Genomic DNA, 17,441 nt, shown 5'->3' with positions numbered 1-17,441 from the left:
CCCTCGCCCCACCCCCCTCCCATTTATCTCTCCATCTCCGAGGCTCCCAACCTAATTTCTGATGAAGGGCTTTTGCCCGAAACGTCAATTTTCCTGCTCCACGGATGTGGCCTGACCGGCTGCGCTTTTCCAGCACCACTCTAATCAAGAATCAGGGAATGTATATTGGGAGCACCTGCTTGAGGTAAACTCCACATCTGACATGGGGGAGTCTTTAAAGATCAGGTGATTAGTGTGCAGGATAGGCAAGTTCCTGTGAAAAATGAAGGACAGGAATGACAGGGGAAATTGTCAGCTTAGTCAAAAAAAAGCATACTTAACATCCAGGCAACTAAAAACACACACAGTCCTTGTAGAACATAAAGTAGGAAGGAACTCAAATGGAGAGAAGGCAGGGCTAAAAAGGGGCCATGAAATGTTCTTGGCCTACAGGATTAAGGAGAATCCCATGGCATTTAATGCATACTTTAGCAGCAAGAGGGTCACTAGGGAAACAGTAGGCCCACTCAAAGGTTTATGTGGAGCCAGAGGAAGAGGGTGAGATCTTTCCTGAGTACTTTACATAGTGTGGGAGAAAAATAAACCGTTCTGCCGGCCCACTACTTATTCACACAACCCATACCTGTTGTTAGCTGAACACAGCGTATCCATAATACCTCAACTTGACCATGATCTGCTTAGAAACTAAACAGCAAAACAAAACATTACCTAAACAGCTTCCAGACTGAAGGAATACACTCGTTAAATGACCTGATAACAGACATCCTACCTCACAATAGCATCACCGCTCTTGTAGCCCCAATACCATCCCCAGTCTCCTCAGGCCCTAACTAGACTGAGTGGCACCCAGATACCTGACGAAAATACACATCACCCTGCAGACCCATTGAAACCAGAATACTGGACATTAGCACCTGCTCGAGCAGAGGACCAGAACCTCCTGCTTCAATTATTACCTAATTGCTACTACTGGACAACCGATTGTTTTCCATTGAATTCATACCGTCTTGTAATTAACAGTACACTACTGTAACACTACAAAAACTAGCCCGAGGAAGAGGATCCTTGACTTAACTGTGCAGAGTGTCTGTTTTGTACCAGTCCTGTCAATTTCTCTTTCCCACCATAGCATGAGAAATAAGCCAGTCGTGTCAATTTCACAAGATCTGTGTGTGGGCTCTACTTGTAATTGGATGGTTCTCTGACAGTTTGGTGTAGCCGACAGACCCTTAAACTTATACAGAGGAACGGACTGCACCTACATCTTAAACAACACGGGGTTGGTGGGCTCTGATCTCACGCAGTGGGCCAGGCCTCAGGGAAAGAGTGGAAGATGCAGAAGGGAACCAAAATACTAATGATACCGAGTGCATTTCTTCACCCGAACTAGTAGCCTCATCCTGACAGGGGACAGATGGCAAGGTAAGACGGTAACAGGGCGGCCCCTACAACTTCTCCCCCACTAAAGTTCACTCAAAGTTCGGCTATTTTGCATGACCCTGACCTGAGCTGGAGGGCCGGTGTGCAGAGAAGACACGTGCCAAGCAAGACGGAAAATTGGAAAGACTGTCGATTAAATTTCTCAACTTGAAGGCCCTGAGATCGTGGGAAATTGACAAGGGCATCCCTGCTTGCTTTATTCATTCCTGATGAAGGGCTTATGCCTGAAACGTCGAATTTCCTGTTCCTTGGATGCTGCCTGACCTGCTGCGCTTTTCCAGCAACACATTTTCAGCTCTGATACTCCAGCATCTGCAGATCTCACTTTCTCCTGCTTTATTCATTTGTCTAGTGTTCTGTACTGTCTGTCTGTCTGTCCTACCTGTGTATCTCTGTGACAGTCAGTGCTGCAGCCTGCCTTGCACTCCCAGTTCGGCCACTTAAAGGACATGGGTGTGCGGAACTCCAGACTCTGCAAGGACCGACTGCACACAGGAACAGATCTGCCCCGTTCCCTCGGGGAGAAAGGTCCATAGCCACTGATTTTGTCATGGAGAACACAAAGGCGCCATGGTAAATACGTGTGTTTCAAGACCAAGGTAGGAGGTCCTCTTTTTACACCTGAGTCACCGGCAGGCACAGTTTTAAAAGAGACAGAGGACAGCAGATATGTAATCCCCTTCAGCGGGAATGTCTACACATGGTCCCATGGCAACTGGCCATATGGGGGATCCTTTAAAATTGATAAACTTGATTATTGGACCGCGGCTATGATGGGCAGGCATGGGGACCCCTCCTGGGACACTTCCTATCTGCTGCAGTGCCTGGAGAAGTTTAATGAAGTAACGAAGGGATACCAGCCCCTGACGTTAAAGAGCCCCATCAGGCCCCAGAGACGACTATTTCCCTGGCAGCATCTGTAAAGAGAGAAAAGAGCTGGTCAGTTAGACTTGAAATATCAGCTCTTTTCTCTCCTTACAGATGCTGCCAGACCTGCTGAGATTTTCCAGCATTTTCTCTTTTGGTTTCAGATTCCAGCATCTGCAGTAATTTGCTTTTATTTTTACGACGATTTCCCTGAACCCCATGCCCACTGCCTCACCGCCGTACAACCCTCAGTTACCCTAAAGTCTCCCTGCAAACTCCAGAACCGGACCCACTGACAAATGCAGCCCCAGAAGGACGTGGCAGCTACAGAAGCCGGACTTGACACCACCACCCGAACCCGCTCAGACCACAACGCTGACGCGGCGTGGAGCTCTACCCTGAAAGCACAACACCCCCCAGCTCCACTGGCCTTGGTAAGTCCTGGACCCACACTGAGGTCCGAGCTATGCTGCAGGACGCCCCAGACCCGCAAAAGCACCCTAGTGCATTCCACAACTGGCTCTCCCAGATTTGTGCCATTTACAATTGCCTGCAGCAGGATGTACAAACCCTCCTGCAGCTGGCTTACGGAAGCCACTGGGCAACGGTTCATCCATCCATCGAGTTTCCCATCAAGCCGTGGGTTGCAGCACGGGAGCACAGTAGCTGACTCTACAGAATTGTTCAGGAAGTGATTAAAGCAGCTGCAAGGCAACAGACTGACTTGGGTGCACTTACCCATCGCCTGCAGAAAACAGACTGTTCCTGACTGTATCACCCACTTTAAGGATGTCTGGGACTCCTCAGCAGGCATACCCTTACTAGGAAACGAGAAATTAGCTGTTCAGACCCTGTCGATAGCATGCTGCCTACATGTGCCCCTTGTCATAATTTGACTTGGCAGACAACAGAGTGGGGGGACACACTCGCCCCATTAACCAGTTTAGACAGGAGTGGACTGTTTGAGGTGCAGAACCAGAAGGAAGCGTACCCCTGGCTCTCACAACCTGATAACTGGAGGGGCAATTATAGGCAGACGCAGCACAATCGTTACAGACCTAGAGATCAGTTGTGGGGTCCATAGTAAGAGAGGCCACTGGCCAAAGAATTGTTGGGCAGCTCCAGCCAACAACACCTGAATGCTTCCACCCTCCTCCAGCCCTCGCAGACACAACAAAATTGGATTCCCCCCCCACCCCCACAGTGGCAGCATCAACAGGCCGCCTACACTGTGGCTGAGCCATTTCCCTGGGCCCTGAAAACCCTCAGGCTGCCGTGGGAGGGAGGTCCTGCAGGCTGCCTCTATATGCCTCTCCCACTTCCCGTTGGAAAACCCAATGATGGACGTGGAGGTGGAGGGTGTCTCATTTCAGTCTTGGTGGACTCTGGGGCCACCCACTTGTCTGCACCTCCCTCTCACAAACCGTTCTCACTGTGGGCATCTCCGGAGTATCCATGCTTCAGCCACTATCAAAACCTGTCAACTTTAGCATAGGTCACTGCCCCAGATACAGCGGTAATCTCTGCAGGAGCCCTCCTGGGCCGGCAAACTCTTTGTAAATTAAACACTAGCATTCATTGCTCTCCCCAGGGTCTCACATTAGAAATCCCTGACACACCATTATTCCATACTTCAGGCTGCCATTTTCAGCAGCCCAGAGTCCTCTACTCCTACCAGCTACATTTACACCTGGTCATGTTGGCACACACCTGTCCATGCCCTCCTTGACCCCTTCCTTTCCCACCTCCTGACAGCCTCTCCATCCCCTGCTGTATCCTTCGTCTGCCATGTGATATTGACAGGCCATGTCCTTTGTCAATGTCATTGCACTGCCTCAGGCCCACAGGACCCTGGATCACCTTCCATTGCACTTGCGGACTCCCATCTTGCTTTGACTTCCCCGCTGGCACTGACTGGACTGTATTTTGTGGGACCACAGGGGGTTGTAGCAGAAGTCCAGCTCAGTGCAGAGCAGACTGAACTGTTTTGCCACGAGCTGGCCTCATCAAGAGCCCCTCGATCCCCAAGGATTTAGGATCCATGATAGCATGGCTATGATTCCATAGCGACCATTCCACTTTTTCTCCCTTGACCCTGCCAGTGGCCCGTCAGTTCAGATTGCCCAACTAGGACCGACCGAGTTCTGCGTGCGCTGAACTCCTATATCGTGCAGGCCACCATCACCAAACAAAGTCCAGCCGCTGCCCCCTCTTAGATGACCCCCTACTGCTGACCAACCTTCCGGCCTCGCTGTGTGCACATCACTTCAATCATGTAGGCCTAGTGCTATCTGCCCCACCTCGTACAGTAACACTCAAGCAGGGAGCTGTCCTGCCATCAATACGGCAGTACCCACTGTCACCAGCAATAACAGGGAATCAAACCAGTCATCGACTCCCTCTTGAAACAGGGCATCTTGATGCCTACAACCGCCCCTGCAATTCCCCTATCTTGCCTATCCCAAAACCAGGGAAATGGCGTTTTCAGGACCTACAGACAATCAATTCCATTATTGTTCCCAGCTCCCTGGTGGTCCCTGACATGAACGCCATTCTCACCAGAGGACACTTGCTTCTCTGTAATTGACTTCTGTTCAGCCTTTTTCTCCATCAAATCATCCCCCGAGAGCCAGTACCTCTTCAATTTCACTTACGGTGGCCACCAATATACATGGATCCGGCTTCCTCAAGGGTATACAGACAGCCCCATGGTATATGCCTCTGCAGGACACTGGATGCTTACAACCCTTCACTTGCTGTGGCAAAGCACTCTCCTCCAGTATGCCGACAATTTATTAGTGGCCTCCACCTCCATTGATTCATGCACTCGGATACTGTTGCGTTATTCCACTCCCTAGCACAGGATGGACACAGGGTCTACAAAGACAACATGCAACTCTGTCAGGAGACAACACAATACCTGGGATATGAACTCTTGCATGGCCTCAGAGCGCTGTCTAATGAGCGGGTGACAGCCATTACCAAGCTCTCCCTGCCCGCCACACTGTCTCTGCTGCTAGCTTTCCTGGGGGATGATCAAGAATTGCAGGCAGTAGATTCCTGATCACCATGCCATTGATGCGCTCCTCACGTGAGGCATCCTCACCAAAGCAGCTAAAGGTGTGCTGGACGCCTAGGATGGAACAGGCATTCACAAACCCTAAACAATGGCTAATCTCTGCTCCTGCTCTGGGAATCCTTGACTATTCACAGCCATTTTGCCTGTACATGACTGAGAAAGAGGGATATACGTCCAGCATCTTAACACAGGTTCATGGAGATCTCCAGCACCCTATAGCTTTTTATTTTGTACAGTTGCCACCGGTTGTAAGGGGAATGCTGGCCTGTTCGAGAGCTGTGGCGGTCACTGCGGTAATGGTAGAGAAGGCCACCTGCATTGTGCTGGGCTACCCATGCACTGTTTTGGTTCCCCATTCGGTCTCCCTGTGCTTAACACGGCAGCAACACACCACTCGGAGAACAGGCTGAGAGATTGCATTGCTCTCCCAGGCCAACTTCTCCCTTCAGCGCGCCCCTACCTTAAACTCCGCCACTTCTCCTCCTGTCACCCAGGAAGCCTCTGCAGACCACCATGATTGTTTGGACCTTTTGCAGCAGGTTGTCACCCCACGCGCTGATCTCTCTGAAACACCGCTTGATAACCCTGACCTAATCCTCTTTACAGATAGGTCTTCATTCAGACCCTCAGGCCAACAGACACTGGCGGGATATGCCAGGGTACGCCCTTTGAGACCCTCAGGTCTGCCGCGCTACCAATGGGACATCCACAGAAGCTGGAACTACTCGCCCTCATCAGAGCCTGTATTGTCGCTAAAGGCAGTTCAGCCAACATTTATATGGACTCCAGGTATGCTTTCGGAGTCATCCATGACTTTGGCACCATCTGGAAACAGAGGGGTATTATAACTTCAGCAGGGAAGCCATTACAACATGCTCAGTTAATTGACAACCTGCTAAAAGCCATCCTCCTACCCTCTGCCGTGGCTATTATAGAGTGTGCTGCCCACACCTTTGCCAGTGATGCTGTCACCCCTCAGAAATGCCTCTGCTGATACTGCACCTCGAGAAGTTGTTTTAAACCCTACGGCAAACATCCTAGCATCCCCAGGATACGGAAACCTCCGGAATCCCCATACCTCACAGATGCAATACAAGCAGCTCAACAAGCTGTTCCAGAGGTGGAAAGGGATAGCTGGTTCCACCTCAGGGCGAGGCAATCACCCTCTCTACAACTACTGGAGCATTCCAATGGCTGCATTATCTGTCCAAGGCCCACCTACGTGCACTGGCCCTAGCAGCCCACGGCATTGGCCACACAGGGAACAGGGGGGTAGTACGTCCGGTCAGGCAATCTTAGTATATGCCAGGATTTGTAGCTGCTGCCCAAGCCTTGCTGTCACACTGTGCCACTTGCCTCCAAAACAATGCAAGCAAGCCTATTGCCAAGTATAACCACTTACCTATTCCTGAGGGACCCCTTCACTCATCTACAAATCAACAATGTCCACACACCCCCGAAACAAGACTTTAAATATATTTTGGTCATTATCGATATGTTTTCTAAGTGGGTGGAAGCGTACCCAACTAGAAGGGATGACACCAGGACAGTGGTTAAATGTTTGATGAAAGATGTTATTCCCAGATTGGGAATGCCGGTAACATTGCAACGGACAGGGGACCCACTTTACAGCGAACATCACAACTGGTATTAGCGAAATGCTCGGAATACCATGGAAACAGCACATTCCCCATCAGAAATGGTGGAACAGATGAATGGCACACCAAAAACTACCCTAACTAAAATTACCCAGGAAACAGATCTGCCCTGACCAGATGCCTTGCCAATAGCCCTGTACACAATACATGGACAGATAACTGGACTACAGTTTGAGGTCCTTATGGGAAGACCCATGCCTACAGCGAAAAGGCCCCCAAAACTCTCCACAGAAACAGCACTACTCCTGACACAGGAGGCTCTGCTGGATTACATCCAAGCCCGCAGTTGGGTCATTAACCTTAATCATGATTTGGTGAAGGCAGGGATGTCCACACCCCACCTTGAGCCACTTCATCCGTTCAAACCTGGGTCCTACGTAATGATCAAGTCACTAGAAAAAGATCGCCTCTCTCCTAGGTGGAAAGGTCCGCACCTGGTGCTTCTGACAAGCTGTCAAACTGAAGGTGGATAGTACTGATGCATTTATTAGGAATTCGGATAGGAACAAATGAGATGAAGTAAGATGAGAGGAGGAGGCTTGTGTGAAGCACAAACACTGTCACAAACCTGTTGCACTGAATGATCTATTTCTGTGGAATACTGTGAGCAGTTTGAATGCTGTCCTTTAACAGCAAATGTGCCCAGCAGAGGGCAAGCACCATACACTCATCAGTGACTTGCAAAATAGTCATGCTGCAACACCCAAACTTCAGAAACCAAAGGACACTGCAAATTAGACTGTGGAATTTTGTGAATAAATTCAACAGTGTTTAGAACTAACAAATGGTGAATTTTAATTTTCCATTGCCATAATCCCTTGATACCTTCCTGTGACTTTCCTCTGTGCATATGGTGATGGGACATTCTTTTCAAAGCTGTTACTGAAAGGTATAGAATGTACAACTGTGCTTGAAGTTTCATATAATCTGCAGTCCTTATCATTTAGCTCTTTACTATGATGAGTTAATGGTTTGGGGATTTACAGAACTTACTCTTGATGGTTGTTGCACAAGGTTCAGTGTACTTCAATGCAACTGTGAGTAATACAAGCAAATACAAAGGCAAAGTCTACACGTGTATGATCAGATCTGCCGCATGTGGCCAATTTTAGTATCAGAACATAACTAATGCATTTGAACTTATGGATTATTTAATAGAGACATTTTTAAACTCAGCTATGATTTTCAAGGCATTGTAGGTACAAGATCAGCCATAATCACCTTATATTTTTATGAGTAATTCCAACCTCTGCACAATCTTGTTGAACAATAAGAATTCTCTTGAGAATAAGATGATATTCTAAAGCTGACAAATTTTTTTTTTACCTTTGATGGTCCCAGTTTTGCATGAAGATCACGACATTCTTGCCTCAGTTCCTCAATCTGTTTGTCCTTGGCAAGGATGATATCAGCATGTTCGGAAAGATCTTTGGCACGTTGCCTGGCAAAGGCCTTCTTGTAATGTTCCAGATTGGAGCCTTTAGCTAGGACAGGAGAGTTCACCTAAATGAAATACCAGAGTAAGATATTAAGGATAATTTTCAACAAGAGCAATAAGTACATACTGATAGTCTGACTTTGATTAAAATCTGACCTTTGAGTGTCAATTCCTTACCAATCCCTATCTGGCTATACTTGGGCATCAGTGTAACCAATCCAAAGGAAGAATGTCTGAGTCACTAAGACAAGCGTTGACTTTCCAGCAACTTCTCCAGCATCATGGTCTTCCCTTTCTTGTCCCAGTTATCTATCCTTTAAAATCTGATTGGTAACCATTCTGATTTCCTCTCCTAGGTATTGATTGTCAGCCTCTAAACTGAGCTCTCTCCACCTCATCTCAATCTCTAGCTCAACTCCTTTTAGCCTCTAAGGAAGGGTCACTCGACCTGAAACGTTAACTCTGATTTCTCTCCGCAGATGCTGCCAGACCTACTGATCTTCTCCAACAATTTCTGTTTTTAATCCCTTTAGTCTTCTTCCTCCAAACGTCCTGTTCTCCAAACATCCTAAAACCACTTTGTCTCACATGAATTCACTGAAACACATTCATGGCCAATCCCTTACCATTACTTTGATTTTCTATCTTCTCATGGCTTCAGTCACTGACAATGCCATTTCTGGTCATTTCCATAAATGCCTAACTATCAACGTTGCCTCATTCCTTTTCTGTCTCTATCTATGTCCACATTGGCAAGAAATCTTTCCCCAAGTTTTTTTTCCCCAACTGCATTGCTTTAAATATCCGGCTCTTGACATTTTATTCACTACCTCTACAACTATCAATCACTGTCAATCATTCCTATACACGCATTTGATGGCCTCATTCCCTGGGAAACCTTGACTTTCTTCTATCCTGAGGATTATGTTTGGTTCTGTCCACATCAACTCTCCCATAAATTCAAGCATCATAAACTTTAGCATATGTGCCAGATAACTGGAATAGCCATTCATCACCAGTGCTGCTTAGACAAAACAAAATAGCTCAATACTGGAGAATCGTCATAGGACACCTCAGGCTCCTGAACTTGCTTTCAAAACCTCTCTTTCCAGCATCTTGTTTCTACTTTTTTTAAATTCACCTCTATGAACAAGACACTTGGTTATCTCCCCTAACCTTTACCTAGGCTTCGCATGCATTTTTGCTTACCTGTCTGTAGACTTGCCCTTACAAATACAAATGGTTGCACCCACCACATTTCTGCAGGCATGACCAAGATTTTGGTAGAAGTAACACATAAAACCCGAAGGAAGCAAAAACAGATGGAGATATATATAACATGATACCCACTCTAGTACACCAGGCAAACCAGTATAAGGTCAGTGGGAATACCCTATCTTAGAGCAAGAAAGCTACTCAACTGTGGGGAAGAGTAATCTTCAATTTTTTTGTCCCTTCAAATGTTTATCTAATTTCCTTTTGAAAGTGTTTATCGTTTCTGCTTCCATTACACCTCAGGAAGTACATTCCAAATGCTCACCACTCACGGCAAAAATGGATCTTCCTCACGTTGTCTTTGCTTCTTTGGTCAATTGCCTTAAACCAGTGCCTCCTAGTTCTCGATGTTTCTACCATTTGGAACGGTTTCTTATTCTTTACTCTACAAAGATTTCTCATAATTTTGAACACGTGCAATTTCTTCTCAACCTTCTCAGCTCAAAGAACAAGAATTTGAACTCAGTAAATCTATTTATGCAAGTGGAATCCTCTATCCCTGGAAAATCCTTGCTAAACTTTTCTGTGCTATCTTTAATGCCCTCATATCTTTCCTAAAGTTCAGTGCCCAGGACTGTACACAGTTCTCCAGTTCAGACTCAGTAATGTGTTATAAAGATTTACCAGAACTTCATTGCTTTTGTACTCCATGCTTCTATTTGTGAAGTCCAGATCTAATATTCCTTTTTAATAATTTTCTCAATATACACCACCAGCTATCTTTGTCCTTGCATATCCTTTAGAATTCCATCCTTTATTTTATAGTGCCTTTCTTAATTCTTTCAATTTAAATATATTGCTTCAAATTTCTCTGCACTAAATCTCACCTGCCATATGTCTGCATATTCCATTAACCTGTCCACAGTCCCTTGAGCATCGTTATAATACTCCTTAAAGTTTGCAATACCTTCCAAGTTTTGTGTCACTGGCAAACTTTGACATGATGCTCTACACCTCTAAAATCTTGCTCCCTCTTCATTTTGATAAAGATCAAGAAATTCTGTAGTGTGATCCCTGGGGTCCCTGACTGTTTGTGTTCCTCCAGTCCCAAGAACAATTATTCACCACCACCTCTGGATTCCAAAGAAGAATCATATTGCACTTGAAACATTAAAATTGTTTCTTTCACCACAGATGCTATATATTTCCAGAACTTCCTGTTTTAATTTGTTTAAATGCTCTTTGTTTCCTGTCACTCAGCCAGCTTCATATCTATGTTGTCTCTGTCCGGTTTTTCCCCATGGCTTCAACTTTGCTAACAAGTCTAATGTGTGACATTTTATCGAACACCTTCTACCAGTTCTTATGCATCACATCAACTGCATTACTTCCATCAACTACTTTGGATACCTTACCAAAAACCTCAATCCCAATTAATAAAACTTGACTTACTTTTCACAAATCCAAGGTGGCTTTCCCTACTTAATCTGCACTTGTCCAAGTGACAGTTAATTTTGTCCCAGATTATCATCCCTAAAATTTCTCTCATAACCAATTAGTCTGCAGTTGCTGCATCTTTGAATTCGACATCCTTTTTTGAATAAGGGTATAATATTTGCAAATTTTCGTTTCTCTGGCATCCCCTTTCCATCTAGGGAGCATTGGAAGATTGTGGCCTCTACCTCCTCTTTATCCACTTTTAGACCATACAGTTTCCTTACTACTTCAATTTCATTATGACCTGGTAGTTTCTCCTTTCTTGGCAAAGACTGACATAAAGTATATATTTAGTACCCCAGCCATATCCTGCAACTCTATACATTGACCATTTTTTGGCCCCTAATCAGCCTAACACCACCCCCGAGTACTCTTTTACCACTTATGTGCTAACAGAAAACTCTGTATTTCTTTTCATGTTAACAACCATTTGTCTCTCATACTCTCTTTTTGCATCTCTGCTGTCTTTTTCCACTTTCCTTCTTAACTACTAACAAAATTCATTCATCAACTTTATTTACTAAGATCCATGTTTTCACATTTCAGTGTAAACCCAAGTCAAATCTTATTGTAAATCACTTACTCCATATAATGTTATCTCATTTTGTTACTGTAGTGCTATCTGTATCGCCCAAACCTTTATGCGATGTATTTATGCGCTACTGCTTCCGTTCCGTGCTAAGTTAATTTAAGCCGTCTTCAAAAACACTGGCAAATGATGAGTGAGAATATAGGTTCTGATTCTAATTAAGTGCAGCCTATCCAGCCACTAGGTTCAGATATCTCCAGGACCAGTCCCATAATCCCAAGAATCTAAAGCTGTCCTTCCTGCCCCATTTCTCCAGACATGCATTCTGATCTACATTCCTACTTTAATACTCAAGAGCACATGGCATAGGGAGTAATCCTGAGATTACTATCTTTGAGATCTTGTTGATTAGACTCTTTGTTCATTGCTGAAAATCCATTTACAAGACCACATCATTTATTCGACTCAGACCTTTCAAGCTGATCTTTTTACAGCCTCTGGCTGCTCACGGTCTCCCATCATAATATTCTGTAGTCACTCAGAGTGTTGACTCCACCAACAGCAAGGAAACAAACCGTTCTGAATTCACATCCGTGACTGCAGAAATGCCTTATTCCCAAAACCATTTAGTACTCCATCATTATTGTTTCCTCATCTTTTAACCTACCCCACTATATGGCTGAGCCCCAAACTGTCTTGACTCAAACTGTTCTCACAGACATACCCATCACTGGCATTCGGAACTGATTAACAGTGAGATGCACACATAGGGCTGCTCTACTACCTGCCTGGTTCTATTTAATTGTCTTGTGGTCACCCATTTCCTTCCTGCCTAGACATGCTTAAGCTGAGGGATGGCCATATCTTGCAATGTGCTACTCTGAAAAGTAACACGGATGCACCACACTGCAGCTACTGTTCAACTTCTAAAGCCTGGAGTGCAAATGCTTCCAGCTGATGAGACAAATGCAGTGCCCCAGGAGACAAGAAGAATTCTGTAGTACCCACATGGAAGGAGACATGAACTGAACAGGATTGAGATGCCCTCCTATTTCTCCATATATTAGAATAACTAAACTTCACAGAAATAAATGAATGTCTTACTGAATGTCGATATTAAATTGCTTATCTTGTTTATTAACTTGATAAGTAAGTAATATGTTACAGTTTCTGAGTTTGAGACACCTCCCGGTCTTAAGCCACAACATTAAAACAGCAATACTCAAGAGACAATGACCTACCTATTGTCCAGGTCAGAGCACCCCCTCATTTTCTTTTGTTGATTTTTAACCTCTGGGTCATGAACCTTATACAAGCGCACCCCTGAGCTTGCACTGTTTCTCCTACAGGTCCACTCCAATGCCTCCTTTAACTCACACTGATCCTCTAACTCTCATGTGGGCTTGCTTCTGTATCTAGCTTTAACTCCCAATGCTCATCTAGCTTTCCCACATATCTTCTCCTCGTCTGGCTTCACCTTTTGCCATTCCTTTCACTTTCTCCAGGCGGCTTTCATCTCCCAACCACTCCTCTGGCTGGCCCTCACCCAGGACCACTCCTGACCTTCTTTATCAGCTGCCCTGACTCTCAACCACCTTCTCTATTCCAGGATAATGAGTCTTCTTATAGTCCATAAGAGCTGCCCATGAAATCAGTTAATTCATTACCAACTAAGAATAAAAAAATGAGACCCATTGGTCCACCTGGGTTGTATGCTGTAGCACAAAACTACTGGGGAAGCAGTTCATTAATATGTGAAATACAGACTGTAGATACATATTCACTACATGTGAATTCTTACAGTATCACCTGAACATTGGGAAGGAATGATAATTTAAGCCTTCAGCCAAAAATCAAACAGAGTATTATCGTGTAGTGATCAAGACTAGGTAAGTTCTTGTGACTAGTAACTTTGCATCATCAAATTTGCTTTGTTGACATCTTGAACCTTTTAACCTAGGAGATTTTTATAAGACAGTGAGCAGACTTAGCTCCATGTGTCAGAGACATTGTCGTTTAAATCCTCATAAATATTAAAAAAGGAAAGTGTCTTATCCACGAGAAAAATAAATTTTAGTACAGCTGAGTGCACCGAAATGCTTTTAACATCTAAGAATAAAACTTGAATATGTTCATACCATTAGGAGTTTTAACACAATTAAAATTCGAAACTAGGTGCAATGCTTGGCGGCAATATTTGTACATCACACAAAAGTGCGAAGTCTGCAAAAGCTGCTTGCCTCGGAGACAATATTGTCACGGCTCTGATCTGTCACGTTACCTTAATCAGATGCATTTGCCAAATGTTAGAGTAGGTACACCACATACCAGCTCCATGTATAGTCTGATCCACTTGTCTGATGGTTGTGTAGGCAGATTATATACTGACTCCAAGTAATGTGTGATCTATCAGACAGTTGTTCAGGTAGATATATGGAATACTGATGATGAGTACAGTAGAGGTACACAATACTGTCAACAGCTTCCAAAGTGGCAATGGTTCTACAAGCAACATCCAGGCACAAGTTCAGATGTTGAAGTTAACGATTACACAAACTGGATGAGTGAATGTACAGGCTCAACAAACCTTTAAAAATTATTATTTTAGAATGTATGTATTTTCTACTTGACATTTCTACCTGTGATTCTTCAATGAGGAGTAGGAGAGGTAATGACCTAACAGTATTATTGTTAAAGTATTAAACCAGAGGTCTAGACAATGTTCTGTGGAGCGGGGTTCAAATCCTGCCATAGTAGATGGTAGAATTTGAATTCAATAAAAATCTGGAATTGAGAGTCTAATGATGACCATGAAACCATGGTCAACTGTCAGAGAACATCCATCTGGTTCACTATTGTCCTGTAGGGAGGGAACCTGCCATCCTTACTTGTTTTCGGACTATCTGTGATTCCAGACCCACAGAAAATCTGGATGACTCTTAACTGTCCTCTGGGTAATTAAGGATGGGCAATAAATGGTGGTATAGCCAGTAACACCCTCATCTCATAAATAAATTTTTAAAAAGTACTGGGCTTGTAAAAGAATGTATGGAAAGCAAAAGGCACTGATTGTTTTGATGGGAAGTCATTTCCATGGCTCTTCTCTTTAGTGTTTGATTAAACATGTGGTAGAATTCATAAATTCAATTCCAGAGGAAAAGGGTAGGTGTCATGTTAAATACAGAATGGGTCTGGATGGGTTATGCTTCGGCGGGTCGGTGTAGACTTGTTGGGCCGAAGGGCCTGTTTCCACACTATAAGTAATCTAATCTAATAATCATAACCGAAGTTCACTTGATTAATTATTGCAGCTGCTGATATTTAATTATTTGCTTGTATTGTATATCTACACAATGACTAAATATGTCAATCTGCACAAATAGAAGAACAAAAATGTGTCAAGATTAGAGTTGAGTTCGGATGCTGCCTGACCTACTGTGCTTTTCCAGTACCACTCTAACCTTGATGCTGATCTCCAGAATGGGCAGTACTCATTTTTACCAAGCAAAAATTTGTGCCAACCCTAAGTGATGTTTGGTGTAGATTTTAAGCATAGGGCATTTGAACTAAAAGCAGCATTCCTTGAATCTGGAAAGAGATATAAACCAATCCTGGCAAAGTTGCACGTGCCTTTAACTGAGTGTCATTTTGGATTGTCCTGACTTGATAACATTGGAAATTATTTGATTTTAGAGTACTCAAAAAGTATTTCAGTGACATAAACAATGCTTGAAAGTGGAGGACACAAACAGAAACATGTTTGTAACTGACGACAGTAATGATATTTGGACCACTGATCAGATTGGGATCCAACCTTGCTTCTCTTGTTTTCAGTTACATCGTCACAGGTAAAACTATCAAGGTCACATGACAATCAAACTATTCCCTTAAAACAATGGATTTCGAAGTATGGTCTGGTGTCTTTATCTCTTCCCTCAATGCAGTACACACCAGTCTTTCATTTTTTTTGTTCACCACAGGGTGAAAGCCAACCTTCCAGTATTGCAGACAGCAGAACCATCCTTTCAAAGAGAAAACAAAGAACTGCAGATGCTGGAAACATTGTTGGCTGTAAGCTGTGGCAGAATGCAACTGCAAGAACTTGTTGCCCATCAAGTTTTAAGTTGTACTGCGATGTAGAAAGATGTCTTGGGATTTTAACATTGCGTTTACACTTTGTCATATTTGACAAGTCAGCTGTGATCTTGAAGCAGAAAATTTAATCCAAATACGATTCAGAACCTTGCAATTGTTTGCGTGAAATGGGATATTTGGATATTCGGCACCATTGGCAAATTGCATAAATCACATGCAATTACAAAGAAACACAGCTGTGAAAAGACAGAAATACTGAAAGCTTTTTCAGCTTATCAGTAAATGTACAAGAAGCATTGTGTCACATCAACAGGGATGCTTTCTGTCGCATCTCTTTGGATACATGATTAATGTATCTTTTGCAATGTTTTACTAAACTTAATTGTGAATAAGATAAAAAAAAATCCCCAGCATTCTGTGTACCGAGTAAGTGGATGTTACTCATTCACATCTTTCTGTAGCAATCACAATGCAAGTAAATATATCAGACTCAAGGTTTACAACTCTGATTAAAAATATTCATAGAGAACTTAACACAGAAGTAGCTGCTTCCAACTGCCTATGCAGTCATAAAGCTTTCTTCTCATCTTCAGAAAATTTGCATAAACAAAAGTTGTTTGAAGGAAATTAATGATGTACAATTATTTTAAGGTCCCAGTGATTATTCTTCACAATTGCTTGCAATAGTTTGAGGAGGTTATATTTTAATTCCTGGAGACTGTAGAGCAGTGCTGGAGGGTTGGAAACACTAACCAGATTCGAACATTGCAAAACCTCCCACACCAGCGGCTAGCTCACTGAGAAATGAGTACTTTTAGTCACTTGCCTCTTTTAATATCAGACTGCTGACAGACTTACTTTGACAGCTTAGTGTTTGGACATCAATAAAGAGAAAGCAGAGCATCACACCTGGCAATGACACATCACCACATCCAACCTATCTAACACTGTCGAAGCTACCTTGCTGCACTGAGATAATCTCCAGGAAGGTGTAAGCTAAGCTCCTTCTGGCTTGCAGGAATATCATTATTCATTCTGGCTCGCATGAATACCAGTACATCTCAGGGCCTTGCACCAATGTTCACTTTCAAGAAAAACAGAGGCAGACACTGTAAACAATTAAGTGTTTGTACATCCTCATTAACGGCCTGCACACTCAGTCTGCCACTTTCTCAAGGATAGGCCTCTCTGAAGAGCAGGAAATTGCTTTATGGTTCTTGACCAGTAAGGAATTGTGGATGGGCCATGAGATGGAAGATAGAGAAAGAACATGTGGAAATGGGAACTCTAGCCAAAAAACTTACGCTTCTCAGATATTTCCTTGCACTCTCTCACATTTAATCTTTTGTCCCAGTGCCTTTACACAGATGTGGATGGAGCAATCTTCAGAACCTGTGTCTGCAGCAAAACACCTTAAGCTGCCAAGCTACAGACCCCCTGCTGTTAAGTGGGATTAGAATGTGCAGCTAGTTTATTCAGCCAGCCTGGATGTGAGGGGTCAACGGTCTTCTTCTGTGTTGTAACTTTTCTTTAATTCTGTGGCTGTTGTGTCCTTCACAGGCCTCAAAATGCAAAGGATGACTGTCATTGGCTACTCAGAGTAAGAGCTAGGGAACTAGCAGC

At 44.0% G+C, this 17,441-nt stretch overlaps 1 protein-coding gene across 7 annotated transcripts in view; it reads right to left on the bottom strand.

The window, feature by feature from the left end:
• LOC132830300 (peripheral-type benzodiazepine receptor-associated protein 1-like) overlaps positions 1-17,441 on the bottom strand; it is a 299,306-nt gene that overhangs the window by 148,137 nt on the left and 133,728 nt on the right. For all 7 annotated transcript variants that reach the window (XM_060847882.1, XM_060847879.1, XM_060847886.1 and 4 more), the window contains exon 4: positions 8,371-8,547. In XM_060847882.1, coding sequence (XP_060703865.1) covers positions 8,371-8,547 — 177 coding nt within the window. The remainder of the gene's footprint in view (positions 1-8,370; positions 8,548-17,441) is intronic.

This window comes from Hemiscyllium ocellatum, chromosome 31 (assembly GCF_020745735.1).
Source record: "Hemiscyllium ocellatum isolate sHemOce1 chromosome 31, sHemOce1.pat.X.cur, whole genome shotgun sequence".
NCBI lineage: Eukaryota > Metazoa > Chordata > Chondrichthyes > Orectolobiformes > Hemiscylliidae > Hemiscyllium > Hemiscyllium ocellatum.
Note: the sequence above shows the minus strand (reverse complement) of the source record. Positions and strands in the feature narration are given on the sequence as shown.